The 27,926-nt window shown below is 47.9% G+C and overlaps 1 protein-coding gene and 2 long non-coding RNA genes across 4 annotated transcripts; 2 read left to right on the forward strand and 1 right to left on the reverse strand.

Annotated features, from left to right (window-relative positions):
* The first annotated feature begins 775 nt into the window (after nt 1–775).
* Nucleotides 776–4,140, forward strand: LOC121075342. 2 transcript variants are annotated; one of them, XR_005822915.1, is made up of 3 exons: nt 776–1,191; nt 1,956–1,987; nt 2,453–4,140. It is a non-coding gene; the product is annotated as an uncharacterized LOC121075342 (long non-coding RNA). The 2 variants fall into 2 exon arrangements; XR_005822916.1 differs by having other exon boundaries at nt 776–1,149.
* Nucleotides 3,231–27,800, reverse strand: LOC121075343. Its single transcript, XR_005822917.1, has 3 exons — nt 25,799–27,800; nt 6,752–6,756; nt 3,231–3,242 (listed from the first exon to the last, which is right to left on the reverse strand). It is a non-coding gene; the product is annotated as an uncharacterized LOC121075343 (long non-coding RNA).
* Nucleotides 10,410–24,629, forward strand: ARL8B (ADP ribosylation factor like GTPase 8B). The gene is made up of 7 exons (XM_040568462.1): nt 10,410–10,655; nt 19,010–19,090; nt 19,715–19,788; nt 20,209–20,302; nt 20,852–20,919; nt 21,155–21,225; nt 22,657–24,629. Exons 1-7 carry the CDS (start codon nt 10,533–10,535, stop codon nt 22,704–22,706), a joined length of 561 nt encoding a protein of 186 aa, XP_040424396.1. The 5' UTR covers nt 10,410–10,532; the 3' UTR covers nt 22,707–24,629.
* Nucleotides 27,801–27,926: the final 126 nt, after the last annotated feature.

Here is a 27,926-nt window from a genome sequence, read left to right on the forward strand (position 1 = left end):
GTGCTGAAGGCAGAATTAATCTTCTCTGCCCTTGCAAAAAAAAGGTGTGGCAGAAAGAGAAACACGAGCTCGCCGCCCCCGCGCGCCTCTCCTCGGCCTCGGCCTCGGCCCCATGCGTGGATTCCTCTGGAGGAAGGCAGGGGCCGGGGGGCAGCTCCTGCCCCCTGGCAGCTGGGGGCCGGAGGCAGCAGCGTGGCAGCGGGGCTGGCAGGCTGGCCGGCGAGCCAGCAGGGCCCGCGTCTGAACCGGCCAGAGACGGAGAGCGCGGTGTATCCGATTTCAGCCCCCCTGGGACATCCTGTTCTCCCGATAACCGATGATATGTAAATATAGCAAATGCAAAGCGAGGCACTTTCCTACCATGCCTCGCTCAGGCTGCATATAGAAGGGGGCTGAAACCTAGCAGCACAGTTGGAAACACCCATCTGCAACTGTTAAATAGGCATCATGTTTTATTTTTAGGTTAAAATGAAGTTCCTGTTTGTAAGGCCAGAAGGGTTACAGGAAAAAAAATGATGAAGTGGGATCATTTACTGCTATTTTTCTTTTCACGTGTCCTTCCTTCCTTCCTCCCTCCTGAGAAATAGGATGTAGAACATCACCCTTCCAGCCTGCAATATTCGTTAACAGCGAAGCTGGTTCTGATCCCTTCCAACAGGACCATTACGCCTTGTGTAACAAAAGACACCGGGCTGCCTAACTATGCCAATTAGCCTTGATGTCTAGTTGCTACATGAAGGCGCTTATCTCATGTAAATTAAACGCTGCCTTAACACTGACTCTTACTTCCTTTCTCTTTCGTCAGACTTTTGGGCTGCCCTGCCAGGCAGGGGTGAAGGGCAGGTCAGGCGGGAGGCACGAGCATCCCTCGCCTCCCGCCAGCCCGATCCCCCCGTGCCTCGTCAGGACAGACAGAAATGACGTGAAGCCTTTGGCCATGTCAGCCAAACGAGCTGTTCTAACTAGCAAATCTGGGTGCTAATTAGGCTGCTGTTCAATTAATTGACCCAGCACCCAGGCCTCCTGTGTTAGGGGGGTGGAACTGGATGAGCTTTAAGGCCCCTTCCAACCCGAGCTGTTTTGTGATTTCATGGTTTCTCCTTCCAGCTGAGGTCTTCTAGGATTTGTGGAGCGGGAGCATTTTGACAAGTGCCTGCACAGTTTTCTCCTTTCAGTGCCCCGGAAGGGAAGGTAATCGTGAGCTGGCAGGAGGGGAGGTGAGAGCTGCTGGGAATTCCCAGCCCAGGGTTTTGAGGAGCCTTGGTGTGTGGATTAGGTTGCTTATACACGCTGTCATGTGAAGGAAACAGGCAGTTTGCTAGTGCCCTTGCACTTTAGTTTAATAAAGCAGGATCGGTCTGGTGGGAAAGAGGCGTGGTGGGATTTAGGCTGTGCAAGTTGTGTGTGTGGTGCTGCAGCAGGGCTGGCTGGGGAGGGGGCGTGCAGCCCCCGCATTGCCTCTCCCCCATGCTCTTCTCTTTTTAACCATGGTTTCTGAGTGCCTGCACCATCAGATGAGCTTTAGTTGGGACTAAGTTCATGAAAAATCTGCGTGCAGATTCCTGCACTAAATTCTGGAGCCCAGTTTTTCAGAACTAGGAGTGCCCTGGGTCTAGGAGACCCCAGCCCGCTTGGTTTGGGAGCGCTGGGGGCTGCTTTGGCCCGAAGTCAAGACCCACATAAACTGAAAGAGGATAAAGAGAGGGGTGGATAGCACACAGCAAGAGAAGGGGCAAATTAATATCTGGTACAGCCTCTGAAGGGAAACTAGATCCTTCTGCTTCTGATTTTAATGAGAAAAGCCCCAGTGGAAATTTTAAATCTGGATCTGCATCAACTCCTCAAAGTTCAGGGAGTTTAGGATGACGAGTTCGGTCCAGTCCACCATGCAACAGAGCTATCTGCAAAATTCACAGCATAACGTGTGTGTTTTTTTTTTTTTTTTTTTTCTCCAGTGATGGGTTCTGCCAAAGATGAGTGCTTGGATGTGAGGCATTTTTCTTCTTTTTCATACCTTTTGCTAATTTAATTCCCAGATCTAAATCTAATTTTTCTGTCTCAGACTCCTGTGACCTGGGATGTATTGTTTGCAGTTATGAAACTGTTGTGGCTTTGTCACTCCTAGCATTGCCCGATGAAACATCTGCAGTGTTTACCTGCAACAGCCTGGTGTGGGGAGGCCTCAAGGTTAGGTGCTGGGCAGGTTTGTTGCTAAATTGAGCCAAAGCTTTCTGATGTGATAGCAAGCAAATCGTTACATTGCTCCTCTTCTGCATTTCTTTGTTATTAAAAGAAAAAACCCCACCAGTTTTTATGATATGTTCAAATGTGCCACTGAGGAGGGCTGTGAGCAACCAGGAGGATTTTCTGAGGAGCCTGGGAGCAGTGTGGCACAGAAGCCACACGCTGGGCTCTCCCTTATTTTCATTCTTTCTTATTTTCTTGGTTGTAGAATAAGAGATAATCAGCGATGCTCTGCAGCAGGCTTTTGTGTGCAGCATTACAGCAAAATCCTAAATTCCCTTTCCTGCTCATGCATACAAAGCAGGAAGAACTAACATGGCTGCAGACTGTTTCTGTTTGCAGATGATTTAGCCAAGGAGAAAATAACTGGATGGCTGAAAGAAAGAGTATTTGGTGGGAAACAACCCTGGAGCACAGCTCCAACGTGATGGCACGTGAGGCGTCCAGCGTCCTGAGATGCCCGTGCTCCCAGAAATGTCAACTGCCAGAGGAGACAGCACGGGACAATGAGGAAAACCAGAGCATGCAGGATCTGATGGATGACAGGCTTCCTCCTCCTCAGAGCTGGGTGCTCCCTTCTGCTCCTGGTTCCAGCACTGACACAGGGAAAATTCCTCCTGGCCAATTTAGGGCTGCTGTTAGGTGCTGTGGAGGCGAGCCAGGAATTCGGCTAGTGTAAATCAGTGCAGCCCGGCGGGCTTGGTTCAAGCGAGGATGTTTGTACCCGGGGATGAGCTGCTGCCGCCCAAACCAAGGGCAGGGACACCGGCCCCTGCACCTGGCGCACGCCCTCCCTTAGGGCAGGGCAGGTTCTCCATGGCAGAGAGCCTTGCATTGATACCTGAGCAAAGCCCGACACCTCCCTGTGCATCGCTTCACGGTCTGTGGTCGGCAGCCTGCAGGAGAAACCTCAGCTTGCCCACAGCCTGGGGGCTGTGCCTGGCTCTGAGCACATGGCTTTTCCTGCCCCTGCCTCAGCACCCCGACTGCACGACGCTCTGTGAGGCGCTTTGAATATCACTGATTAAAAAGTATTAAATGGTCCCTCGTCTGGTCCCTCGGGCATGTTGCGCAGCCACGGCAGCTGGGCACAAACACCCCCCCCGCTCCCTTGTTTTGAAGCTTCACCCAATTCCCAGGATTATCCCCCCCTTGCCTGTGACAACGTGGAAAGGCGCTGGGATGACACGAGGCCGTGTCGCTGCGTGCCCCCGGCCATCTCCTGCTGGCACCTGGGGCCGATGAAACCCCTCGCTGTGGATTTATGCCGGGTGCTGCAGAGATGTGCTGGGGGCCGAGGGGATTTGGGGAGGCTGCGGTGAGGTGAGGTGAGGCCAGGGCGAGGCTGAGGCTGAAGCTTTGGAGGCCCCAGGCGAGGAGCACGGTTTGGGTGAGGTTGCACCCCCACCTGCTGGATAAGCCAAGCAAGGACAGGAGAGAGGCCTCCTGCCGGGGACAAGTGGGGCGAGAAAAGGAGAAAATAAATACTCGAGGAGGGCAAAGGAGCCCCGGCTTCCTGGTGTCTGCGGGGGCACAGGGTGGAGACCCCGCTGCCCGCCCGGGGAGCTGGGTGTCCCATGGGGTGACACTGAGTTGGGTGCTGGGTGTCCCATGGGGTGACACTGAGCGGGTCCAAGACATGAGGTGACTGTGACCCAGGCTGCGAGGGTCTGGACGCGTGGAGCAGGCCGAGCAGAGCTGCTCCATGCTGCTTCGTGCCCAGGTGGTGCCAAGGGGCCACGGCCAGAGGGTGCTGAGGTACAAAACTAGTGGCCTTGGTGGGACTTAAACGTGTAGAGGAACCCAAACCACAGGTGCCCAGATTTATCAGGAATGTTGCTGCACGGCTATCTATGGTCCGTGATCTATGTGACCAGCACCCTCGCAGTGAGTGGGCATAAGTCCTGGGAAGGAAAACAATGCCATTTTGAGGCACAGGGCCTCCCCCAGGACTTCTAGGAGGCTGCTGCTGTGGGTTTTCCCTTGGTGTTGGCTTCCTCTAAATTCAGTAGTACACGTGTCTGCACCAATCTGGAGGCTCAGGGCTCCATGCCCTTCTTGCAGAGGCTCACTTGGAGACTGTTGGTGGCTACACTTAGCACTGGAAGAATGTTTTTCTTTTTTTTTTTCTTTTTTGGATTTTAATTCTAAATTATAGAAAGGGTGAAATGGTGTGACTTAGTTGGCGAAGGCCCTGACTGTGCAATAAATCTGCAAGCATGGGCTGGCTTTTTTACAGGGGTCTGTGCAAGTGCCAAGGTCTCTGCTAATAAATCTGACTGGAAAACCAGGAGGAAACTTTTTTTAAAAAAACTTATTGCTAACAGCAGGCTCCTTTTTTAACCATCATTTTTTCCCCTCTCTCTTCTGCTGATTCATGCTCCTGTTGCCTCGCCGTGGGGAGACTCCAGCATTCCTGAAGGTCATCACTTGCATGCAGCAGCTCACGCTGCAAAGTGTTTGCCAGCATCTACCAAGTCAGAATGCTAAAGGGACTGTGATCATTTATCTTTTCATTGCCAGCAATGGAAAAACTTGCATCTTGCCAGCCTCTTAGCTGCCACGTTTCCAGTCTGCTAGGGTACCAGAAGGCAGAAGGGGTGCAGGAAAGGCAATTCCTCCTGGCAAACCTGATGTCAGGTTGTCTCACTGCTGTGGCAGCCCAAGGATTTCCACCTGGGCTTACCTATGGGCAGTCCCCTTGGAGATCCAGAAAACCTAGAGCCCCAGAAGGCACCCACCTGGCAGCGCAGCCCGTCCCTCAGCCAAGTATGCAAGACGCTGGGGAATGAGATAGTGGTGTACAGGTCGGGTTTCCTGCAGGCGTCGCAGCGCTGCCTGCGGCCTCAGCTTCCCTCACCAGTGCCTCCCTCCCCTTTTGCATCCCTCTTCCCCAGCATGGGAAAGGCTTTACGCTGTCCTGTGTGACAGAAGGGAGGCAGGATTGAAAGGCACGCTATCAGCATTCAAATATCTCTAAGAAAATAAGAATTATGTTTTAATTTTCAATGCATGTCTCACTTTTAATGGCAAAGGAATATTTCTGTTTTAGCTCAAACAATAATAGCACAACAGACAAGTTTCTTTCTGAGAAAAGGAGTGGGGAAAACACTGAAATCCTTCCTTTACTCTGTTAGTATTTCCACTGTGGCAGTACCCAAAAGTCCCAGAAAAGAGCAAGCAAGCCCTGAGTACAAGTGCGGGAAGCCACGGGTCACTGCCCCCAGCGCGTCCAGCCACACCAGGTGTCACAGGCTGTGTGCCAGCCCTAGATCTTGTTACAGCTACTTTGATGTCCATCTCTTCAGCTGTTTCCTTAGAAAAAGGAAGTAGTGCAGAAAGAGAAACGACTCTTCTGCTGTTAGTATGAGTACTTAGAAACTGCCCCCAGCTGCTACATGGGGGGGAGACAGGGAGGAATCTACCTGATTTGTTGTGGTCTGCCTTTAGCCAGCAACAGTGATCGCAGAGTACCACTGATTAAAGGGGGGAAAAATAAAAAAAAAAATAAAAGTCCAGCATTAGGCTGGGATGGCATTTAATGTGGATGAACAGGCGGTTTGTTGATGTAGGTCTGATTCACCTGAGCTGAGATTGCCAACGTATTAGGCTCCAGCTGCTGCCACTGGGATGTGCAGCTCTGGGCAGAGGTGATGATGGTGTCCGTCAGCCTTATCGCTTTCCTTTGAGCGTCTGTAACACGAGGGCGACACATATATTGTATACGCTACCACACGCCTGCTTTTCTTTTGCTAATACTTTAAGTTGGACTTGAAAGTCCAGAAGCGGAAGCAGGCCCCACCTGCTGGTGCTGCGAAGCAAGAGTCCCAGTCAGGGCCACTTTGTTCACAAAACTCCTGCTTAGCTGCACCAGTTCCTTCCCCCCTCGGTAAGGGAGGATGCCTGATCTGGAAGGCACCGCCAGCTTCTAAGACATTTCACAAATCCTTCTTGAAAGAAAACCGGTGCCCAAGTGAGCAGAAGGCACAAACAAGGCGTGTATACTTGCCTCCTTAAAGCATGAAACATGAACAAGCAGAAATGTAAAGTCTCAGAGCAATATTGATGCTATTATTTTGCCAAGGTTGCTTGTTCAGCAGCAGGGGAAGAGCCACACAGCCAGGTTCTGTAACTAATCAAATCAATTAGTTTCTTTGTCTGCATCAGCCAGTGGGAGTAGTCTTTAGCTGAAGACAAATTAAAGAAACGTCCAGTAAGATATTCTATTTTGAGAGGAGCTGTCCTATTTTCTCATGCTAATGACAGACTCAGAAATCTGTGCACAATTTAGCTTGTTATTAGGACTAATTGGTGCCAGGCATTCCATCCTCTTTGATACGGCTAGACATGGCTAGAAAATTTTCTGAGTTAATGAACCATAAAATGGATTAAGAACTTTCAAAGTGTAGTTCATATCATGGCTTAATTGGAAGGAGTGTAGTAGTTGGCTTTTTATGGACACAAAGAAAAGCCATGTTTTGGGGTGGGAAAGCACATGCACAGCCACCTTCCCTGCCGCTGGGGAGCTGGGAAATTTCTAATTCCAGTGCCGCAGAGCAGTCTCATTTCATAGCAGGCACCTTCCACGAAGGCAGCACAGCACGCCGTGCAGCCCGGCTCAGTGGGATCTCTGCAGCGGAGGTGGATGGATGGGCTTTTCTCTCTGCGTGCGGTACTTAGCATTCCTCCTGTGTAACGCTGTGTGGAGAGAAACCAATTAATACAGATCCCCCAGCAAGGTCAGTGGAGCTGCCAAGCGGATGAGGTGCCAGTAGGAAATGTAGCATGAATCCTCCTGATGTGGCTGGCATCGCTGATGCCAGACTGTCACGCCCGAGTGTGCAGGCCCAGTGGTTTTACACAAACCTCATTCTGTTTGCTTTTTTACATCTGTTTGACAGTGGTCTGTAAGAGTAGATTTCCTCCCTCCCTTTCTTAACTGTTGGCTTGGGAAAATAATGTAGTGTTATTTAGAAAATTTCCTTCCAGCAGTGATGGTGAAGGAGAATGAGCAGGTGTCCCACAGTGGGATGGAGCAATGGGCTGCAGGATCCCAACGAGATCACTGTAATGCCTTGGGACCCTAATGATACCAGGTGAAATGGAATACATCTGTATACACACAGGCACATGTACATCACTGAGCAGTGCTGATCAGAGATGTAATACTCTGTGTTACCTTTCATTATGTCAATGTTTTCCTGAACATGCATGGAAAAATCTGAAGCCTTTGTCCTTAGTAGGAATTACACAGCATTTTTTTTTTCTTGCATTATCCAAACATTATGAACTTTAATGTTTCACCCGAGGATACAGCAATTTACCATTTCATGTTATGACAGAAATTTGGCACTGTAGGTAATGTGTAATTTAAATGAGTGCCAACCAAAGTGTACCTATCCTAAATATATTTGGGATGATGTGTTGTGTCACTGGGTGAATCCAGTGGCTCTCCTCTTGTGCCTTGCAACCTCCAGAGAATTTCCAGGAAATGTCTAGACACAGAAAGTGATAATCTGGCTTCTGTTTTTATGTGCTCTTTTCCTCTAATATGGCCATCTGCAGACTGGTCCTCCTCAAATGCCAGAAATATCCTGCAAGCCATGGCATCAGTAATTGCATTGCTGTAAGTGCTCTGCACTGCCGCAATAATGAGCGCAAAGATTCCCAGGGTGCTTTATGCAGACAGCCTGACAGTAGAAATGCGAAGCAGAGTCAAAGTCTAAAGACCTGAGAAACCCCGTGTGGAACAGTCAGTAGAATTATGTACCCAGATTAGTGCTCAGTGCTGCCTTGCTGATCATAGCAAAAGGGATTTTGGAGAGCCCCATAATTTGAGGTGAATGCCAAGAATGTACTATTAACTCGGTGTAATGAATTTTATCATTCCTTTGTGTTTAGACACACATAGCTTTTGTTATGCTGCACACTATAGCAGGATTTTAATGGGAGAAATATTCATAATGTTCAAACGCAGACACATCAGAACCTGCAAATGCCTGAAATACTCTGCAACTTCCCTAGGCTCGAGAGAACAGACACAGCATCCCCATTTGCTGGCTCTGGAAGTATCTGATAATAAATCACAAAGCCTGTTGCCTGAAAACACGCCACAAATGGGAAGAGACTTCCTCTACTAAGGATTTGCAGCCCATGTAGAAAGTCTTTCTGATATCTTTGCGATACAGTGGGAGGGGGCATCGTGTTGTTGTTGTCAGCTATAAAAGCGCTGGGTACCTCTCGCACTATTTTGTTCCAGTTGGTGAATTAGCAGATTGGATTGGCTCCCGGGAGTAAAATATTCATTTATCATTTAATCGAAAACATGACTGCTGTATACAACCTGCTATTGCCTGTTCCACATCTGTTTCCAGTGAGCTACTATGCGCACCTCAGGAAGCTTTTATCTTTGAAATAATGACGGACACACAGGAGCAACCGGCCACTCAGATCAGCCCTTAGCTGGCTTGTTCAGTCTGAGTGCTACAGCTTCCAGCTCCTGCAAAATCTTCAACATATACCTGTGCAAACCACAGGCAGAAAGGGACTTTGGAAGGTAGTCTTCTGTGCTTTAGCCAAAAAGCAGAGAATACTATGGGCTGCCAGGTCCTCAGATGCGCAATGTACTAGCAGTGGTGGGGCTGGGGCAGGGGGTGGCCCCCCAGCTGTGTGGGGGCTGACAGGGCAAGGCAGGGGAGCCAGTGTCTGGTTCTGGGTCCCCCAGTACAAGAGAGACCTGGGCAGACTGGTAGGGCCACCAAGGTGGTGGAGGGGCTGCAGCACCGCTGCTGCGAGGAGAGGCTGGGAGAGCTGGGGCTGCTCGGCCTGCACGAGAGGAGGCTCCGGGGAGGCTCCCCCATGTCTGTAAGCACCTGAAGGAAGGGACGGGGAGGACGGAGCCTGGCTGCGCTTGGCAGTGCATGGTGCCAGGACCAGGGGCAGTGGGCACAGCCTGGAGCACTGGAGGCACCTGGAGGTGTCTCCAGCCTTATCTGGTCTGGGATTCTGTGATCCTGCGACAAACAGATCCTGTTACATATTCATTTGAGAGGGTGGTTGGGCACTGGAACAGGCTCCCCAGGGACATGGCCATGGCACCAAGCCTGCTGGCGTTCAAGAAGCGGTTGGAGAGCTCTCTCAGACACACGGCCTGATTTTTGGGTGGTCCTGTGTGGAGCCAGGAGCTGGACCCGATGATTCTTGTGGGTCCCTTCCAACTCAGGATATTCTATGATTATACAATCCACTAATAACTCTTAATGGAGGGAATTCGAGTGATAACTATTTTTCTTCAGCATCATAAGAAATCCTGAGGAAAAAAGAGTGCACTTCAGGTGAAGGGACATGGTTCTCTGCCTTTGGGCACCTCAGGGACCCTCCTACGTTTGTTTTTCATCTCTGCCTCCACATGCTCAGCTCACATCCCTCCTGCCTTGGCCTCACTCAGCAGGTGCCACAGTTGAACTCTGTGGAGCTGGCGCTGGGCGGGCTGGTGGATGGCACGGGTATGTACACTGCGCTCCTCGGCAGTGCCTCTCCCAAGGACAGACGGGTTGTTTAGAGGAGTGGTGTTTGCTATGTAGGTGAAGGTGTCCAGTGTGTAACTCTGCACTGCTCCTGCCACCTTTGCTTAGGTGTGTGCACTGGTTTGCGTTCTTTTTCTGCTGTTCTTTAATAGAGTTAGGGATTTCTGATCTCCCTCCACCTGCTATTGGCTCTTCTGTATGGAACCTTGGCTGGGGAGGAAAATAACCAGCTTCAGGTCCGTGACTGGTAGAGATGCAGTGCCCATGGCAAGTTCCCTGAAAAGCTCTACACAAAATGCAGGGCAGAAACTGGAGAGCGAGCAGGCGTGCGAGAACGGCCAATTGTGAAGCTGAGCCTGTTTCTGGATTCCCCGTGAGCACGCGTTCCTTTGCGTTTCACCCGTTTGAAACCACTGGGTCCCGCTCACACCGCAGCACCACGGCCCCTCACTCCCCATCCCCTCCCCGCCTTCCCCAGCGCCCACCCGGGGGCGCCCCAAGATGGCGGCGCGGCCCGCCCCCCCGCCGCGCTCCCGCCCAAGATGGCGGCGCCGCCCCTCTCCCCGCCGGTCCTCCCGGGGCGCCGTGCGGGCGGCGGCCGGCAGGGAGCGCTGCGGCGGGCGGCGGGGGGGTGGCGGCGGCCGGGCCGCGGCGTCACATGAGGGCGGCGCGGGGGCGAGCCGGCAGCGCGGGTGCCCGAGAGCCGCCGGAGCGCTGCCCGCCGCCGTCCCCGACCCCGTCAGCGAGGGCCCGGCCGCAGCCATGCTGGCGCTGCTGTCCCGGCTGCTGGACTGGTTCCGCTCGCTCTTCTGGAAGGAGGAGATGGAGCTGACCCTGGTGGGGCTGCAGTACTCGGGCAAGACCACCTTCGTCAACGTCATCGCGGTGAGCGGCAGGGACCGGGCTGAAGAGGGGGGCGATGCGGCCCGGGGTGCGGCCGGGCACGGTGCTGGGCCGGGGGGCGGCAGCACTGAGGGGGCCCGGCCCGGCCCGGCCTCATCGTGCGGCCTTCTCGGGGCTCCCCCCCCCGGCCTGCCCGCTCCCCCCGGCCCAGCACGGGGCCGCCACCCGCCGTCCCCTCCCTCCCTCCCTCCCGCCCGGCCGCAGTTTCGGGGTTCCCCCCCTCGCAGCTGCGCTCCCGGTTTTGCCTCTCGTGGCTGCCGAGGCCCGCGCCCATTATCTCCTCGCTCTGGAGGTGTGTGCTGAGCCCGGCAGCAGCCTGCCGAGCCCGGGCCTACTTGTCTGATAGCCGCCTGGAGCAGATGAGGGAAGGGTGTGGGAATCCTCCCACACGGAGCTCTCCCGTTGTCGAACGAGAGCGAGAGTGGCTTGCTTAAATGGCTTGTTTGGCTTCTTCAGCGCCCTGCTCGGCGGATCCACGCCACAGAACGACCGAAGGGGCGAGTTCAGAAGGGGGGGCTGACGTGGGCAGGCAGGGGGCCTTGGTGCTCTGCAGGGACCGGGACTGGCCTGAGTCTAGTGCACCTAGAATTGTCTACAACTTCAGGCCCAAACAGACCTTCAGCCTCTTCTATGAGGTGGCATCTTAATGTTTCTGAGTGTTCTTATAAATGCATTTATTTAAGGTCCGCAGTTGATTGAAAAACTGGATAGGGAAAAAGAATCGTTCTTCTGCAGTTACACATGGTTCTTGTTACAGGGACAGTGTCAAAACCTAACAAAGCTCTTGTGCAGCTGAATCTTAGTCTTAATGGTCTTCACGATACCCACGTGAAGTGGGTCTACCTTAGTTAAAAGGTGACCCTTCCTCGGCCTGGTTGTGTTAAGGAAAAGTTGCTGGACTCACCTGAGGACTCCAGAAGCCTTTCCTCTCACACGCCAGTGGCTGCAGCTTCCTCTACTCCTGGATTTCTGCAAGTGGAACTCATAAGCCACTGAACAACCTCGATGTGTGGGGCCCTGAACTGATACTGCTTGGTGCATTCTTGCAACTGAATTTGGGTTCTGGGATTACTCTGCAGGTTTCTCCCCTTGTGTTGTCCCAGACGGTGATGGCACGTGTTGAAGTACTGCTCATCTGTGCTTTGAAGCACAGCTCCTTCAAGGAGTTCGGTGAAACTGCTGCAGGTAACGTGGAGTACCACAGGATAGCTGCAGTGGTCACACAGCATTTTCGTCCATCTAGATTGTCCCAGGTGGTAAAAGCACTGGAAGTAAAGCTGGCAACTGCGTCCAGCTTGCTTTGCTAGAGGTTGAATCTTGCAAGGTTTTGACTGCTCATTAGGATCACACCCAGAAATTTATCTGAGTAAGTGTCATTCAAATAGGCTTGCAAAACTGACTGAAATAAGGAAGTCATTATGCATAAGACACAGGATCATTTACTGCTTCAAGTCTGGAAGCAGTAAGGCATATTTCTGAGGCTTTTAATTAGGAAATCTAGTGCCTCTTTAAGAGAAACAGAGTGAGGGAAACTTGCTTAGGTTTTTATTATTGGCTTAAGAAAAATAGCATGAGCTTTGGTTGTCAGCACAATGCAGTCCGTGGCGTGCAGAGCTAACCTCTTGTCAGGTGTTGCCTTGTCTTTAGTTCAGAGCGTGCGCAGGGAAATTAGTGCTGGAAAAGAATAACTGCTCTCTGCAGGCCAGTTAATGCTTTGGGTGGAAGTAGCTGTCAAGCACTGGGATTCCATAAAACTGAAATGAAAGGAATGACACAGCAAGATGCTAGTCCTGTAGATAGCTTTAAAAGCTGGATTACATGCCAGGATGTAGCTTAAGGTTGCATTCTGCCTAGCAAGGGGCTGTTACCAGTCTCCTGACAGCGGTGAGTTTAATGTGAATCTCTAGTGTAGTCTTGTGTCTGGCATGGGTCCCCGCTACAATCAGGCACATGTAACCAGAGGGAAAGCTTGAGCCCATTAGGTTGGAGGCTTGATACAACTCCTGGATGAGGGCTGAGGTGGAAATGCCACGAGAGGCAAACAGTCCAGTTCTAGAGCAGTGTTCGTAGGCAGTGAGCTGGTCTGGGCTGTGTTTATCTTTCTAGTCTGAACAAGGAGTTAGTTTGTAACCAGACCAAACTTCCTTTGACTAGGGGGCTTAGCAACCTCAGCAGTGAGATCTGCTCGCAGCTGGATGCAGCTTCTGCTTTGCTGTTGGCTCCATATTAGTCACGGCCTCTAATTAGATATTTAGCATAAGTTTTCCGTGTGCGTGAGTAAACTTGCTCACAAGGGAGGATATCATTTCCTTCTGCTCTTAATTTCCATAAAGTAGATGGCCCGTGGCTCCTTTCAGAGAAACTGCGTGTCATCCCAGCATCGCATCGGGCACGGCGAGCTCCTTATCCGAGGGCTGGAAATGACCATTATTTTCTGGAGTCTGCAGCATCTTCTGTCGCTCGCCTCTCTGCAGCCAGCGCCTGTCCACGGGCTTTCATCAGACCTGCTGTCAGAGCTGCAAGTCACAGCCACGCTGCCGCGGGAGGCAGGACAGGCAACCGAGCTCCGTCACGTGGCGCAGCTGCAACATGACTCGAATAAACGGGCCGCTTCCAGGCGGCAGGGCTGCTTCCGCGGCAGGAAGGTGCTCCGTGGAGGGGCACTGCGCCCTGTTGGCAACCTTGCATGCAGCGCCGTGCAGCGATCCTCGACCCAGGCGTCTGTAACGCTGCAGCTTCGGGGTCTGGGCTGCAGTGGGCAGGAGAGGGGAGCTGCGAGGGAGGCTGCCCCGGTGTGGTTGTCGGGTTTAAGAGCTAAACTTAATCTGTTCTGTTTGTGCTGATAGGATAAATAAGATCTCTTTTTAGGATTCCTGTCAAGGCCTGAAGCAGTGTGTGTTTTCTCTAACTGTGGCATGTCTGACAAGCCTTTGAGTGAGGCTTTGGTCCCTGGAAAGAGACAACACCAAACGAAGCTCCTCGGAATGAACGGTTCCGCTGGGCGGCAGCAGCAGTGGCTTCCTTCAGTCCTCGTGACTGTTACACGTAACTTTGTCTTAGAGTTGTCCTGGAGGAGCATGGAAAAGGATTGTTCCAACCAGCTTCAGCGCTGGCTTAGTGCCTTCTGAAGCACCCAGGTAGGCTGTAAATAGTTTACGTTGACGCTTGGTAGCACTTCAGTGAGAAGTGCGATACATCTTTAAGTGAAGTGTTCCTTAATTACAGGAGTCTATTGAAATGGATTGCCTCACTTCGTTAGGTAATAAGGCAACACGAAGTGACTCACGTTCAGTTAATACTGTCTTTGAGGTCCTGCTTGCCGTACCCCAAGTGGTCTGAGATAGAAATATTTGTCTGTTGTCACGGTCTTGAGTTCTCATGTAGCTTCTGAACGTGATCGCAAGTAGCTGAAACGCTGAAGTACTTCAAGAGGAAGGTGACTGCAGGAACCATGGAGCCGACTTGTCCTTGTGTGATGCACGCCTGTGGTTGAGGCCATCAGTGCTGCAGAAGAGGCATAGTGTACGGGTAGCTTTATATAATGCTAAAGTGACTGCTTTTTGAAAATAACTGGTAAGTTGCAGCTTTTTTCATAGTGTAGGCAGAAATCTAGGGGAAAACAGCGGGACTTACGATGGTGTCCTAGTTCAGGTGGACTAGGAGTGTCCTGGCTGGAGTCTTTGTGCAGTAACAAATCTTTGTGCAGTAACAAAGCTTATGTGAAGAAATCAGTCCTATAGCAGTAATAAATCACGTTAGCTTCGAGATGCAAACCGAGGTCGGCCCTACCGCCCTCTGTTGCTATAAAGAATCCCCTCGTGCAGGCAGCGGAATGGTGATCTTGTAGCTATGAATCGGTCACCGAGGACCAGGTGGATGAGCCATTGTAGATGTGGTTTCTGGTGCCAGCAAGAAAGCTGCCACACTAGCCAGAAGGAAAGAGGAAGGAATGCAAGCTTTACTACTGCTACTCGAGTTCTGCCTTTTAATTGTTTCAGCATCCTTAACATTTTAAGGAATCTTTAGGGAAGGTACAGGAAACAGGAGCTCCAGTCTTAAGCTTTGTTACTTGCTCGAGCTGCTTTGGCATTTGTGCTGCCAGCCCGGTAAGCGTACCTTTCTGGAAGCTGGCAGTCCTCTGGCTGTAGCGTGTGGCTACAGAAAGGCGGGCGGGAGCTGGAGTCTTTTGTTTTGTTCTTTTGACTTGAGCCAACTGAAAATGGTACAGCTAGTAAGCAGCTTGTTTCGATGCTAACTACGTATTTAAAGAAGAAAACAGCATCCTTTGTATGCTTTTGAAAAGCTAGATGATGCTAGGCTAAATGCTTGTCTAGAGCATTCATATCCTCCCCTCCTGCAATACGAAGCGTAGCTGTAACTGGCACGCCGCAGTTTTGTTCCTGAAGGAAAACTCTGGGGGTGCTGGCTGGCGAGGCTGCCTCGGGGCTGCTGGCGGGCTGAACAAAAGGAGACCAGGGCTGCGGGAGAGCAGTGCAGACCCAGGAAGGCACTCTGGCAGAGTTCAAGGTAGAAAGCAGTGCCTGTGCGTGTGGTTGTACTTTAACACGTTTGGTTGTGTTTCAGGGCACACGGCGGCCGCAAGACCCCGTTAAAGCGGGTGCAGACCGAGGAGCTGACCGTGGCAGCAGTGCAGAGCCTGGGCTGATGAGCGGTGTGAGGGCGCCCAGCAAACCACTCGGGTGCCTGTTGCTTCCCTGTAACACGGAGCTGTACGGTGAAGCTCAGCGCGGTGCAGCCCCAAACCAAAGCTAGCGTTAGCTGGTGTGTAACAGGCGGACCAGGTTGGTGTGGTGCGGAGAGCGTTCGTGAGTGCCGTGCTCTGTGCAAGGGTTGGAACTGACTGTGCTAGTCACAGGGGAGCCGAGTCCAAACTGATGGATGGACGTAGATGTCTGCCCCGTGCTCCTAAATTACTTAGTCCAGCCTAGAAGCAGTTTTGCTTCTCTCGGTAACCCTTATCCAAGGCAGGCTGATACTTGGGCAGGTAAGGGGTGCGTATTGCCCTGTGGGAGAAGGTTACCTGTATCTCACCTGCCAGCTTGTTACGAGAACTGTCTCTCGGAGTGGGCAAGCATCGCGCAAGGCTGGCTTGCTGCCTGTGTAGCTAGCTAGTAACCCCCGTCCTCTTAAAGTGCTTCAGGTCTAGCACTGGGTGTGACTTGTTGCCTGACCTGGAATATAAGAACTGTTGGGTCGAGGTGGTCTTCACTGGGCAGTTCCACACTGAGCTTCCCCGTGTTGCTGGGACTCAAGCCTCATGGTTTTGTGCACCAGGGCCCAGTTAATAGTGGGATGACTGTAGGCAGATGTGAGGCTTTCAAAAGGGTTGTTGCTTGCCCGTTATCCATAACATACCAAGTGTGAAGGGAATATAGTGTCCAGATACGTGAGGAATGGATACCAGAGGGCACTTCTAGCTCATCTCAGTCACTGCTGCAGGGGCTAGTGCTGTCTTCTGTTAAACAGGTTATAGGTTTAATTCTAATATTCAAATACCTTAATATAAATGCTGTGGAACCGCCTGCTGATGTGCCTGACCTTAGGAACTGGATGACACTAAACTTCTGATGCATCATGTGCTTGGGTTTTCCAGGAGCATGGGATATTGTAAAGGGAGCATCTCTTAAACACAGAGGCTTAAAGACTAATCCTGCAGGTTCTTTCTGCGGTCTCTGGAATTCAGTCCGTTTAGTCTCCCTCTTATCTCTCACTTATGGACGAGAGCTAACTAACTCTGTTTTGTGACCTTCAGTGAACAGCTTCTGTTAGTGCTGTATGGTCTGTGTGACCTCAGAGCTACGGGCCGAATTCACAACCGCTTGCAGTGCACAAGGCTGATCCGGCAGGCCTGAATGAAGTGCGGTGTCTGCCTGTCGGAGTGTTCACGGGTGCTGAAAACAGATGCTGTGGCTAGGTTTGCAAGCAGCTACTCTGCTGTCCTTGAGTGTTTGAGCAATGTGTGACAACAGCCAAGTACTTTCAGGCTGGGGATTGAAAATATTTCTGTGCTTATCAAACTTGTTTTGAAGCTGATGCCTATTTAAGGAGGAGAAGGCATCATATTGTGAAAACGAGGGATAGGGCTGAGTAATCTGCTTTGTGTTCGCATGGGGGGAGGCAGGGGAGAAGCCCAACTCAAACAGAACTGTGTACAGATGAGGAGTTCCTCTTATCTGAAGGAATCTGTGTTCTAAAGATGCAGTGGGAGAGCATAAGCTATTGATGGGAACAGCTCTCTGTTGAAGGATCTGGAAGTAGCTGTGAGTAGGAACAGCTAACAGCATGTGGGGTACTGTGAAGTAGCACAGAAGTGGAGGTTCAGGGAGTGTTCAGGAGACGCTTGGTTAGAAGATGTGGGTGTAGGGTGTGACTGCAGAGGGAGGAATGCAGTGGTTCTTGAGCAACCGTGGCAAGCTGACCCTTCAAAGGCAAGACTGGCAGTGCATGCTTTGAGCTAAGCTGCATCAAACGTGGAAACAATGCTTACCCTTCTGCTGCTGAATTACACACAATCAAACGGGCTGAAACGGCCAAGCTGGGCGCTAGGCTTTCAGGGCCGTAACGGGAAGCTAATAAGGAGGCGTTCAGGTTGTGCACCTACCTCGCTGAACTTGGCACAAAGGTTTGAGCAGTTCCTGAAGCGGCGCTGCGTGAGACTGCTGCGTGTTCTTCTGTGTAGTCTAGGCAGCTGAAACTCCATTTAAATGGAAATGCAAAACATCTGCTTAAAGAGGCTTAAGTTGTTCATTTTTAGGTCATCGCTGTTTTTAGTCACATTCCTTAGATTCAAGGACTTAGTTATTTTCAAATGCCTTTTAAGACTGTCTGTATAACTGTACATCTGGGAAGCAGATCTTAAATGTGACAAACCATCACCTTGTTCAGGAGGCTGCTGCCTTTGTGTTCAAGCTCTGGATACATTTGTTTTGGAGGTCAACCAGAACAATGTGCCACTTAGCTTTTCAGCTGAAGAGTTTCAGTTTGGCCAAATAAACAAAAATGAGATTGTCATCCATATGTTTTCAATGTATTTCAGTGTTATATTGTGTATTGTGTGAAGCTTCTGGCTTCGGTTTGCTGGTGGAGGTCCGCAGTTCTGCTGGGGAGGGGAACAAACCTATGAAAGCCTGGGGTTTTTAGGTCAAGAGCTGAATGACAGAGCACTGATATTACAAACTTCTGGTTGCAGACTCTGAAAAGCATGTAGTCAAAGCATGTCCAGTCAGACTAAGGCAGTACTTCCAGCTCGTGAGCAGCTGGGCCCTGACTTGTAGGGTGCTGTGATGTCTGCTTCAGCTGTTGTAAAGGGGCTTTTCATTCAGGCTGCCTTCTCTGTGCAGCTTTGGGGGAGAGAAGCAGGCTTCCTCCTGCTGTGATATCGAGCACTAATTAAACAGCTGAATGCATCTGAATTGACCTTTTTTTTTTTTTTCCAAATCTGTCTGGTTCTGTTAAATGCAGTGGGTGCAGTGAGATGCATAATGCCCGCCGTGGCTGAGATTCACCTTCTGCCAGATAGCCAAGGTTGCATGGGAGAAGTCTGTACTGCTGTTGATAACACGTGTTGTGACTGCTGGGCTAGCTACCAGAGATAGCTGTGAACTTGGCTTTCAGGCTGTTACAGATAAAAGTGTAACTGATAGTAAAACATCTGCCATTAGAGAGCCTCCCTAATGCATCACTGTTCTGCAGCAGTTATACCAGAGCTTAAAGTGATGCTGAACTGGTAGAAGCAGGAGGAAACGCTCTCCACTTGCTTTGGTCACCTCTTGCACTGCTGAACGAGTTGGACACTGTAGCCACACAGGAAGCAGCCCGGGCAGGTCCTTCCACTTGCCAGCCTGTGAAGACTCCTCAGGTGCTAACCATACCTGTGGGTTGAAGGCTTACTCCGCAAGAGTGATTTATTACTGCAGATGTTGCCCGTAGAGTAGCTTGCATCAGAGGAACAGCTGGCTATTTTGGGCTTCCAGGAGACTCGCAGATCCTGAAGCACAGAACTTGGCTCCAGCAGAAGTAGGTGAATGGCTTTCGTCCTATACTTCTCCTGGCTGTCCATCTGTTAAGCTATGTAAAGCACTGCTCTATAAGTAACTTTGTGCCTCTGACTCCCTCAAGGCTTGAAAGATTATTTAAGTGCTTTTAAGAAATGCTGTGACTGCCCGTGCAAGCTTCAACACCCATCAGTGTAATAGCTGTGACTTCCTGGCTATAAGGCCTTCGACTGGAAGGCTAGAAAAGCTTGTGGTATTTTACCACATAAACTAGTTGTATGAGAAGTGCTAGACTTAACTTTCTTTTATTTTTTTTTCCAGTCAGGTCAATTCAGTGAAGATATGATTCCTACTGTGGGCTTCAACATGAGAAAAGTTACGAAGGGTAATGTTACAATAAAGGTATGTTAACATTGACAGTCTTTCTTTTTAAACCCATCCAAAATTGTCTTCAAGTTCTAGTTTAAAAATTGTACAGTTACTGTATTTTGTTCCCACCATTGGGACAAGTATAGCAAACTGAAGAGGCTCCGCTAAATCTGTAAAATAACATAAGAATACAGTTATGTTTATTTACGGAGTTTCTTAAATGAGAAAAAGTGTGTGATTTCCAGATTCATGGACTAGTTAAAGCAGTGCTTTAATAATGATGTCTGGCTTTAATCTGAATTAATTTTCACATTTCTCCTGTTCTTCTGCTCTTCAGTATTGCTCAAAGCTTAAGTCAAAACCGGAGTGTGAAGTTGGTAAATTGTATTTTTGTGTATTCTACAGTATGCTTCTGAGAAAACTTAATCCACAGGTTTTCATGCATCTGATATAAGATGTTCTAGTTTATATCTTACACTATTGGGCCTGTGAGATTTGAGCAGCTGTATTTTCACTACTTGCAGAGATTATTTCCATTCTAATAAGTGAAAGGTCCTGCAGCTAGCATAAGGAAAGAAGAAAACTGTTTTGGCGTCTTGTATGTATGACATGCTTAAATAGTGTATGGCTAAATTGTCTTTTTTCCTTCCACTTCAGATTTGGGATATAGGAGGGCAACCACGATTCCGAAGCATGTGGGAACGATACTGCAGAGGAGTTAATGCTATTGTGTAAGTGTCATTTTCCTTAGGCTTATGTTTAACTGCAGATTTGCTTCTCTTCTGTATCTAGTATAGTAGCACACAATGGACTTGGTATGCTCGTATTAATTCTGAAACTGTACTGCAACCGTATTAAGTAACTTCTGTACCTTCAAGTTCAGGGCTCAGGATGTGTTATTTTCTCATCCGTGTCTAATCCTGAGTACTAACTACTTTCAGTTTGACTTGGATGGCAGAGTAGTCTAATGGAAAGAATTTTCCCACTTCTCTGATTACGGGGAATTTCTTTGAAAAGAACCGAATTCCTTGCTCAGAAGACCTAGCTTTGTTTAAAGCTTTGAATGTGCTCAGACCTGACAGTTTGAAGCAAAGACTGCTGTTTCTGAAGTAGTTGAGTCCTGCTGAACTAACCTTAAATTCTCCTTAAAGCTACATGGTAGATGCTGCAGATCGTGAAAAAATAGAAGCCTCTCGGAATGAGCTGCACAATCTTCTAGATAAGCCACAGTTACAAGGAATCCCTGTAAGTATTATTGTCTCACATCACTATTAAACTTTCTTGAGAAATATACGTAGTTTAGTGCATCTGAAGAGTGTCTTGACCTCTTTCAGTCCAGTGTAAGCACTGTAAGCAATACCTCTCCCTAGTGCCTTAAATACAATTGTTGACCTTGATCGTTCCTTCAGTGATAATATTTGTTCAGTACCCCCCCAAAAAAAAGTAGAGCAGTAATTTAGAGAACCGTATTCTACCATATGGGTTTGTGCTCTTCTAGTTACTATAGTACCTGTTAATCAGGTAGTACAGAAATACCATGTAAGTTTGGGAAACTTCACCTGAAAGTTTATTGAAATTGTTCACACATGCGCAGAAAGCAAGCATGAGAACGCATCAGTTCACAAGAGTTTATTTGGACCCCCCCCTTTTCCTGTGACTAGGTAAATCTTTCCTCTTGACCTGGTTTACTATTAAATGTCTTAATCCCTTGGATTTAAGTCTAGTGTTGACTGCTCGTCAGGCTCTCCTGAAACTTTTAAAAAAAAAAAGGTTTTCTTCTGATTTGGATTTCAGGTTCTAGTACTTGGAAACAAGAGAGACCTTCCTAACGCTTTGGATGAGAAACAACTAATTGAAAAGATGTAAGTCTAACCCTTCCTGAGAAAAGCTACGTTAACTCGATAAAGGAATTGATGTACATAGGGATGTTAGATGAAAAACTTGTATTGTAAGTGGAAAACACAGCAACAGGTGGTAACTGAAACATTGTACAGAAACAAGTTACGTGGAGAAGATGAAGTGGGAGTAGTTTAGATTCTCTGTGAAAGAGTACTGGTTGTAAGGGGAGTGTGTGTTTAAATTTTGTCTCTTTTGTAGGAACCTTGCTGCTATTCAGGACAGAGAAATCTGCTGCTACTCAATTTCATGCAAAGAGAAAGATAATATAGGTAACTATTAACCTAAAATGTTACGTGTTATAAAGACCATCAGAACGGATTGGGGGATTGTAACATCTTAAACATAAGCGTTCTTGCTTCAGGAAACTGGTAACAAATCCGACAGCAACACTTAAATGCACTGGTTAAATGTGGTATGACTCCTGATGGCAGCGAGGAAGCTTGACTGGTGTTAGTTTGTGAAGGGGCTGTAGTTAGCAAAGCATATCATAGCCTACTCTGACACCTGCTGCCTTTAATTAGTTTGCAGGAAATACCTGACTAGTCTCACGATTAGCTTGCCCTAAATTTTATCCTTCTATCAGGTACTCTTAACTCGGCTTCGCTTTGAGGCTGTAGGTGCTAGCAAGCCCTTGCAGCAAGTTTTTCCTCATCAGTCATTCTCATGAAATAATCATCTTCCCTCTCTGGTTTATCGAAGATGTTCACATAGTGGCCTGTGCTAGTCACTACTCCGGGCAGCCAAATAATAGATTTTTCTGGTGCTGATGTCAATTGCTTTAGAATTTGTGGAATTCAAAGGCAGAAACCATGGTACTATGTAATTACAAATACTAGTGTCAAGTACTTGTTATACTGAATAATCTCAACTGAATGAAAGCACTTCACACCTGCCGTCCTTCTCCTGGTGCCTTCATATGCCTGCCGTGAAATTAACACTGGTTCACTGGCTGCCTAACGTGAATTTACTGATGAGGAAATCTTCAGTCTAGTGGTCACAAGAACAAACTGTACAGGATACCAAAACTGCTTCATATCAGGAACTTGACTTCTGACCAGGAAAAATGAACAGCCTGTGGAGCTCTTACGGTTTCTTATTCAAGAAACCCCTGTCACTTTGCCTTCAGTTAGAGATGCAAAAAGGGGGATAGGAGAAGGGGATGCTTCCTTCCGTCGTATCTCCCACACAAGGCTTACAGCACAGCTAAGCCTCACTGATGCTATAGGGAAGCTGTTGCTGCAAGCATTACGCTGGTGTGATGTTTGCGCATTTCACTTCCTTTAGAGAACCTCTTTCAAGAACGGAGAAGCTTGATGCCCACTAACATTGTTTCCATCAGGTGAGGATAGGCAGCACAGGCTGTCAGGCTGGTGTAAATGTAGTGACGTTGATCTACAAGTGAGCATGAGAGCCAGACCAAGGTATCAGATTAATGGAAGTCTCTTAGAAGTGTGGTTGACTGAGGAATGCGGATGTCTGAGGCAGTTCCTTCAAATGTTGCTCACAGGACTCTGGGCAGTTATAGGACCAAAGCACAGACAGCAAGCCTTCAAAAAATGATTCTGTTAATCCATCTTGGACCAGCCTGTAGAGGAAGGCTGTCTGCTCTTATGTGTTTGAGGACATGGGCATACCAAAGTGGTGCTGGTTATGCAAATACAAATCAACACTTGAATATGGAACTTCTCTTCTCTCTCCAGATATCACGCTTCAGTGGCTTATTCAGCATTCAAAATCTAGAAGAAGCTGAAGTCTTCCTGGAATCTCCAGTACCAGTTGGCCATAATCTCAATTGTCCACTTCCCTCCATAACGAGATATTACCCAAAAATCCTGTAATGAGAATCTGCCTTTTCACAGTTCATTTCTCATGTGCACTGCTGAAGACTTGTATTCCTATTATGTCACAAAACAACTAGAGTTGTCATAAAGTCAGCACAAATATTTATTTTACAACCATCTATGGTGGGAGGGTTGGGGGGGGGGCTTTTTAAACAAAAAAGATCTCTACCATGTTAACTATGATGGTACACTGTTCTGGTTTTTCAGGGCCAGGTTTTTATATGATTTTCAGCAAGTGTTTTATTTCTAGTGTTTAGTGGCTTGAAGATGCTGACGCCTGACAGCATTGAAATTCTGTAAGATGCCACATACAGTAGTTAGAAAACATTTAAGCGTGAATTGTGGGATACTAATCTGTCTCACAAATGCATGTGATGTGTGTGTGTTAGCAGAGAAATGGAAACTGTTTGCAGAGGGGAGCACAAGACACAGATCAGCATCACTAATCTACAGCTGAGATCTTACCCTGTCACTTAAAAAAAAAAAAAAAACCCAAACCAAACTCTTATCATGAATTAGGGGAGCCGACTGTTTAAATTCATTTTGTTGCTTCTGTTTAACATTTGTCTGGGGGATAGGAATGGACTGTTCTGTTAAGCTTTCGAAAATTGGAGTATTCCAGCATGAAAACAAATTGCTAGGAACATCAGACTTTGTCCAAACACATTTTTCTGTCTCCAGATACTAGTGGTCTCTATCTGAAACCAGAATATACATTCTGAGCGGCTGCATGACACTTAAATTACTGATGTTTTTGTAGAGAGTCAGTCGTTGGCCTTTAGCACAATATCTATGTAATTGTCTAGTGTCTCTCCTGCTCATGAAATAGCTGGGCACAGTTTCACCTGGTGCTATGAAACATCTCGGCTATTGTGACAACTCTAGACCTGCCTGCTTTCTTGATGTAACCATGTGCAAAGTCTGTAAGTTGCAAGATGAAATGTTCAACTGTGTCAAAGCACAAGAGAGCCAACGAATCGATCCTATTTCTTGACTAGCTTCTACAGTATAGGGAAGTATGTATAAACTAAAGATTGTAATGTTTTTGTAGCTTTACTTTCTCAATGACTTCAATATATTTAAAGGGACAGACTTGTTAAGACTGGTTTGTTCATACAGTAATGTCAGTGTAGCTTGCTAGTGTATACAAATACATGGTACACCTGCTTGTGTTGCCTCACACTGTGTGTGATTCTTCCTTACCTAACTGTGGAGTTTGCGTTACTCTGGGGTCCTCGGTTGCAAACACTGTTTAGTCCGTATCAGTTGTGACAAACCAGTTTTAATTTGGACTGCCATGGCCTTACTGTTCTGTACCAACTGTCGCACTGTTGCACAGACACTACATGCTGCCTGCGTTCAGTCTGAACTTGCATTTAACTTTTTGTCCCCTTTCAGTTCTCTGAAGCATGATTTCAATTAATTCATACTCTGGTGCTGTAGAGGAGAGGGTGTATTAACTTGCTACTGTAGTCCCTAGTTCACCGTGAACTGCTACAGGTACTTTTATTTAGCAAACTTGCTTGTGCCTAAAATATGGAAACTAAACTAGAATGTGTGGATCTTTGTGGGGGACCAGGTCACTGTTTAGTTAACTGGCCTATAGCTAAACTTGATGTGTTTGGTGTTTATATACTTCACTGCTTTCAGCATTAATGGCATCCAAACACTACCAATTGTTAACCTGTGCATTATTCTCTGCATGTGAACAACTTATACAATTACTGAACTTTGTAAATATGTGGATTTTTTTATTTAGGTGGATGCATATGTTGGTTTACTGCTCTTCAGCTTTATTCAATAAACTTATGTTTTGAGGGTTGTATTGACACTTAACTGACTGACTGAGTTGAGTGGCTTAACTCATGGCGCTGCACTGTGGGCTGTCTGTCTCCTCTGATAAAATTAAAATGAGTGAAGAAGGCTGAGTATAAATACCTGAGCTGCTTTATGTTCTGCGGTTAAACTATTAAAGCGAAGTGCTCCTAAAACTACCTTTCACAGGCCATGGGGCTTTCTCAGCAGAAAGAGCAGGTTTAGCTAGAGTCAACCTCAGTGCTCAGTGCTTTTTACGCCTATGAAAGGCACTTATTTGTCAGCTGAAGGGTTGTAAGCAGGTCAGCCTTCTGGAGTTGTGTTTTTGGGGAGAAAAATGCATGCATCTAAAAGCTTGTTTCTCGTCATCGCGCCTAAAGTCCTTGCTTTTCTAGCACAAATAGCAAATTTTCTAGCAGTGTCTGATCATTCGCTGCCTATTAAAGCGTAGAGATTTTCCTCTCACTGGAGAGGTGAGGCTTTCATTGACTAAGGTCTTAAACAAAATCCTTTCTTGTGATTATTTTTTCAGTCTGAAACTACACTGACCATGGCTCCCAAACACTGATTTATTTATTTCTTAGGTAACTGACTGACCTGTAGGACCATATGTCAACATCTTCCAAGTAACGGTAACAAGTTAGATGTCTTCTATGCAGTCTGCCTCCATATAAGCCTTCAAACTCCCTGAACTGTAGCAGGTTAGTTCTTAGGCCTGAATACTGGTCGGTTAGCATCCTTCACATCGGTTAGCATCCCCACAGGCTTGGGGGAAGGAGTAAGAACTGTTGAGTGAAACATCATATGCCTATTTCTTCAGTTGACAGGAGTTTCCTGCATGCAAAATTAGCTACCTGGAGCTAATATTCAAAGCAAAACTGCCTTGTGACAGTCTCAAAATGCTGTTACTGCTGTGCGTGTGATCTGTCACCCTGGCAGGTCACTCAAATAAGCTGCAGTGTAAACTTGGCCAACAGCTGATTGCTTGAGGTGGTATTTAAATAATGGCCAGTTGCTACTTAATAGCAAGGAAGACTACACTGGCCACCTGTAATGTACATATTTCAAACTGTACGTTTGTGTTACTCACAAAATGACTCTACTTAAGTTTCCACAGCTATTCTTGTACTGTTCTTGCAGATGTCCTTAGTTACTTATGTGGCAGAAATGTAGACCTCAAAGTGACGATCTGTATCTAATGCTGAGGATTATGCTCTTTTTTTGAGGGCTCGTTGAACTTGCCAGTTACCTTCATTTTGAGATGGAATGGAAGTGTAGTAAGTCTTTCTAGAGAAGTGAGGCTGTTTCTCTCCACCTTTCTGCCTTGGACTGAAAAAAACTCTGCTCTTCTGGCATGACTTAAGTCCAAGGTTAAACCTTTTCTGTTCCAAAAAAAAATAAAAAAAAAATGGAGAGCCGAAGGTAGTAGCAGTGTTGTTGCTGAACTTGGTTGCTGTAGTTGTGTTCTGCTTCTAGAAATCTGTCGGGTCAATCTAATCTCTCAGATTACTTGACTCAGGCTCCGTAGTGAGCAAGCTCTCTTCTGATGTACCTGCAGTAGGCCTAGACCGTTATCATATTAAGAGAACTGAGTCTTGTGAAAAGGCAAATATTGAGCCAGAGGCAACTCTTGGTCATGAATATGCATGTGATCATCAATATGCACACAAGTTAGACATCAGTCATACCTGTATGGCCTTGTGGTGTGTTAGTCTTGCATGGTGTTCTTACGGTTTGCGGTAGCTGTCAGCCCCAAGTGCTTGTTGATTTTGTTCAGTGCTACGTGATCCCTTACCGGTCACAGAGCAGCAAGTCTCTAGGCTAGCCTGGGAAGAACCGATGGTGCGTGCGCCCACAGCACTGGGATGTGTGCAGTTTTTCCCTGAGAAGTGTTTATGGCCCATCGGGTGGTTTGTGTGATGTTGTGCGTGGCTGGTGGCTTCTTGCAGTGCAGCACAGTGCGCATCATCACCCCCTAGTGCAGCCGGGTGTCTTAGCAGCTGCACAGGCAGTCCTGCCCTATCACAACATGAAAAATGCCCACGTGGAGCTGTTTCCCGGTCTGTGGAACTAATAGCCTAGGTTCTTAGCAGCTTTTTGTTTTCTCTTCACTTCTTCATGGAAACAAGTTGGGAAGACCGTCCTTTTCGGATGCTCGGATTAAAAAAAAAAAAACTGTGTTATTTTCACTTTCTGGTGGAAGAAAAGAGGCCAAAGGAAATGCCTTAAACAGTCTTTCTGGTTAAATTAACGAGCGTCATGCAAGGGTCTACAATAAGAGAAGTATGTCTTAGCTAGATTATCAAATTTTTAACTTTTCTAACGTTTAATTTTATAGTTACTCTGACTGTGCAATGGGTGTACTGGCATGTCACGATTTGCTTGGTGTGTGTTTAATGAATGTTAAAGAAATGCTCTTCTTCCCGGGTAGCATGCCTCAGCTCTGCTCCCTGCTGCCTTGTTCTTGCACTGACCCATACGCTAGAGCGAGCTGTATGAGTACTCGACAGGGGGTATAAATCAGATTATTTAAGCTACCTTGCTAAGAGTGGTGTGCTGCCAAGTATGTGAACGGCAAACCAGTAAATCATGTTAAAGGAGAAGCGATGTGTGAATATTTAAGGCTGGTAAATGCTTCGGGACTTTTGTTCCAAAAATGTGAGTTCAGAATGACTTTTCTCATGAAATCATAAACCTGCTAAAACCTGTCTGTTGCTTTAGAACTACTACGCATGCTGAAAGTCAAAGTACGCCCTGGTGAAACATCAGGGACTTCTTTCACATGTCACTTAAACGCAGAATGGCACTCGGAGGGGGTGTACTCGTACTCTTTTAAAGGAGAAGTGAAAGTTTGGTGTTTTTGTCTCCATCACAGTGGAAGGTGGGTAAGTAGACCTTTGTGCCAGGATTAGTGCCTTTCAATTAAGACATTACAGGTTTTATTCTGTTAAAGGCAACGTCTATCATTGTGAACATTTTGAAGTGCTTCAATAAAAGTGTTGAAAACCCTTCTTTGGCGTGTTCATTTGTAGCAGCGCGGCTGTTTCGTTAGAAATACAGACCGAATTGTGGAGAACACTGCACTCGAGCTAACCCATCGCAGCTGTTAGTCAGTTCTGGGGAGCGCGAGCTCCTTGGGGCAGCCCTGGCAGCGTCTGGGGCCGTGTCCAGCCAGGGAGAGGAGCGTGGGGCACCTCTTTTGGGGCGTTATGAGGAAATTTCCCCTTTTAAAGGCTGCCATAAACTGGTGGTCGGGGCTGTAACGTGGGACGAGCCTTATTTCTGAACTAGACTCGAGTTTAAGCCGTGTCTAT

The sequence above is a fragment of the Cygnus olor genome, chromosome 10, assembly GCF_009769625.2.
Source record: "Cygnus olor isolate bCygOlo1 chromosome 10, bCygOlo1.pri.v2, whole genome shotgun sequence".
NCBI lineage: Eukaryota > Metazoa > Chordata > Aves > Anseriformes > Anatidae > Cygnus > Cygnus olor.

Bases quoted from the DNA above. Each gene is read 5' to 3' on its own strand.
- ARL8B (XM_040568462.1), top strand. From the start codon at position 10,533: ATGCTGGCGCTGCTGTCCCGGCTGCTGGACTGGTTCCGCTCGCTCTTC. The intron at 10,656-19,009 runs GTGAGCGGCAGG...TTTTTTTTCCAG, and splicing joins CCTTCGTCAACGTCATCGCG to TCAGGTCAATTCAGTGAAGA. The intron at 20,920-21,154 runs GTAAGTCTAACC...TCTCTTTTGTAG, and splicing joins AAACAACTAATTGAAAAGAT to GAACCTTGCTGCTATTCAGG.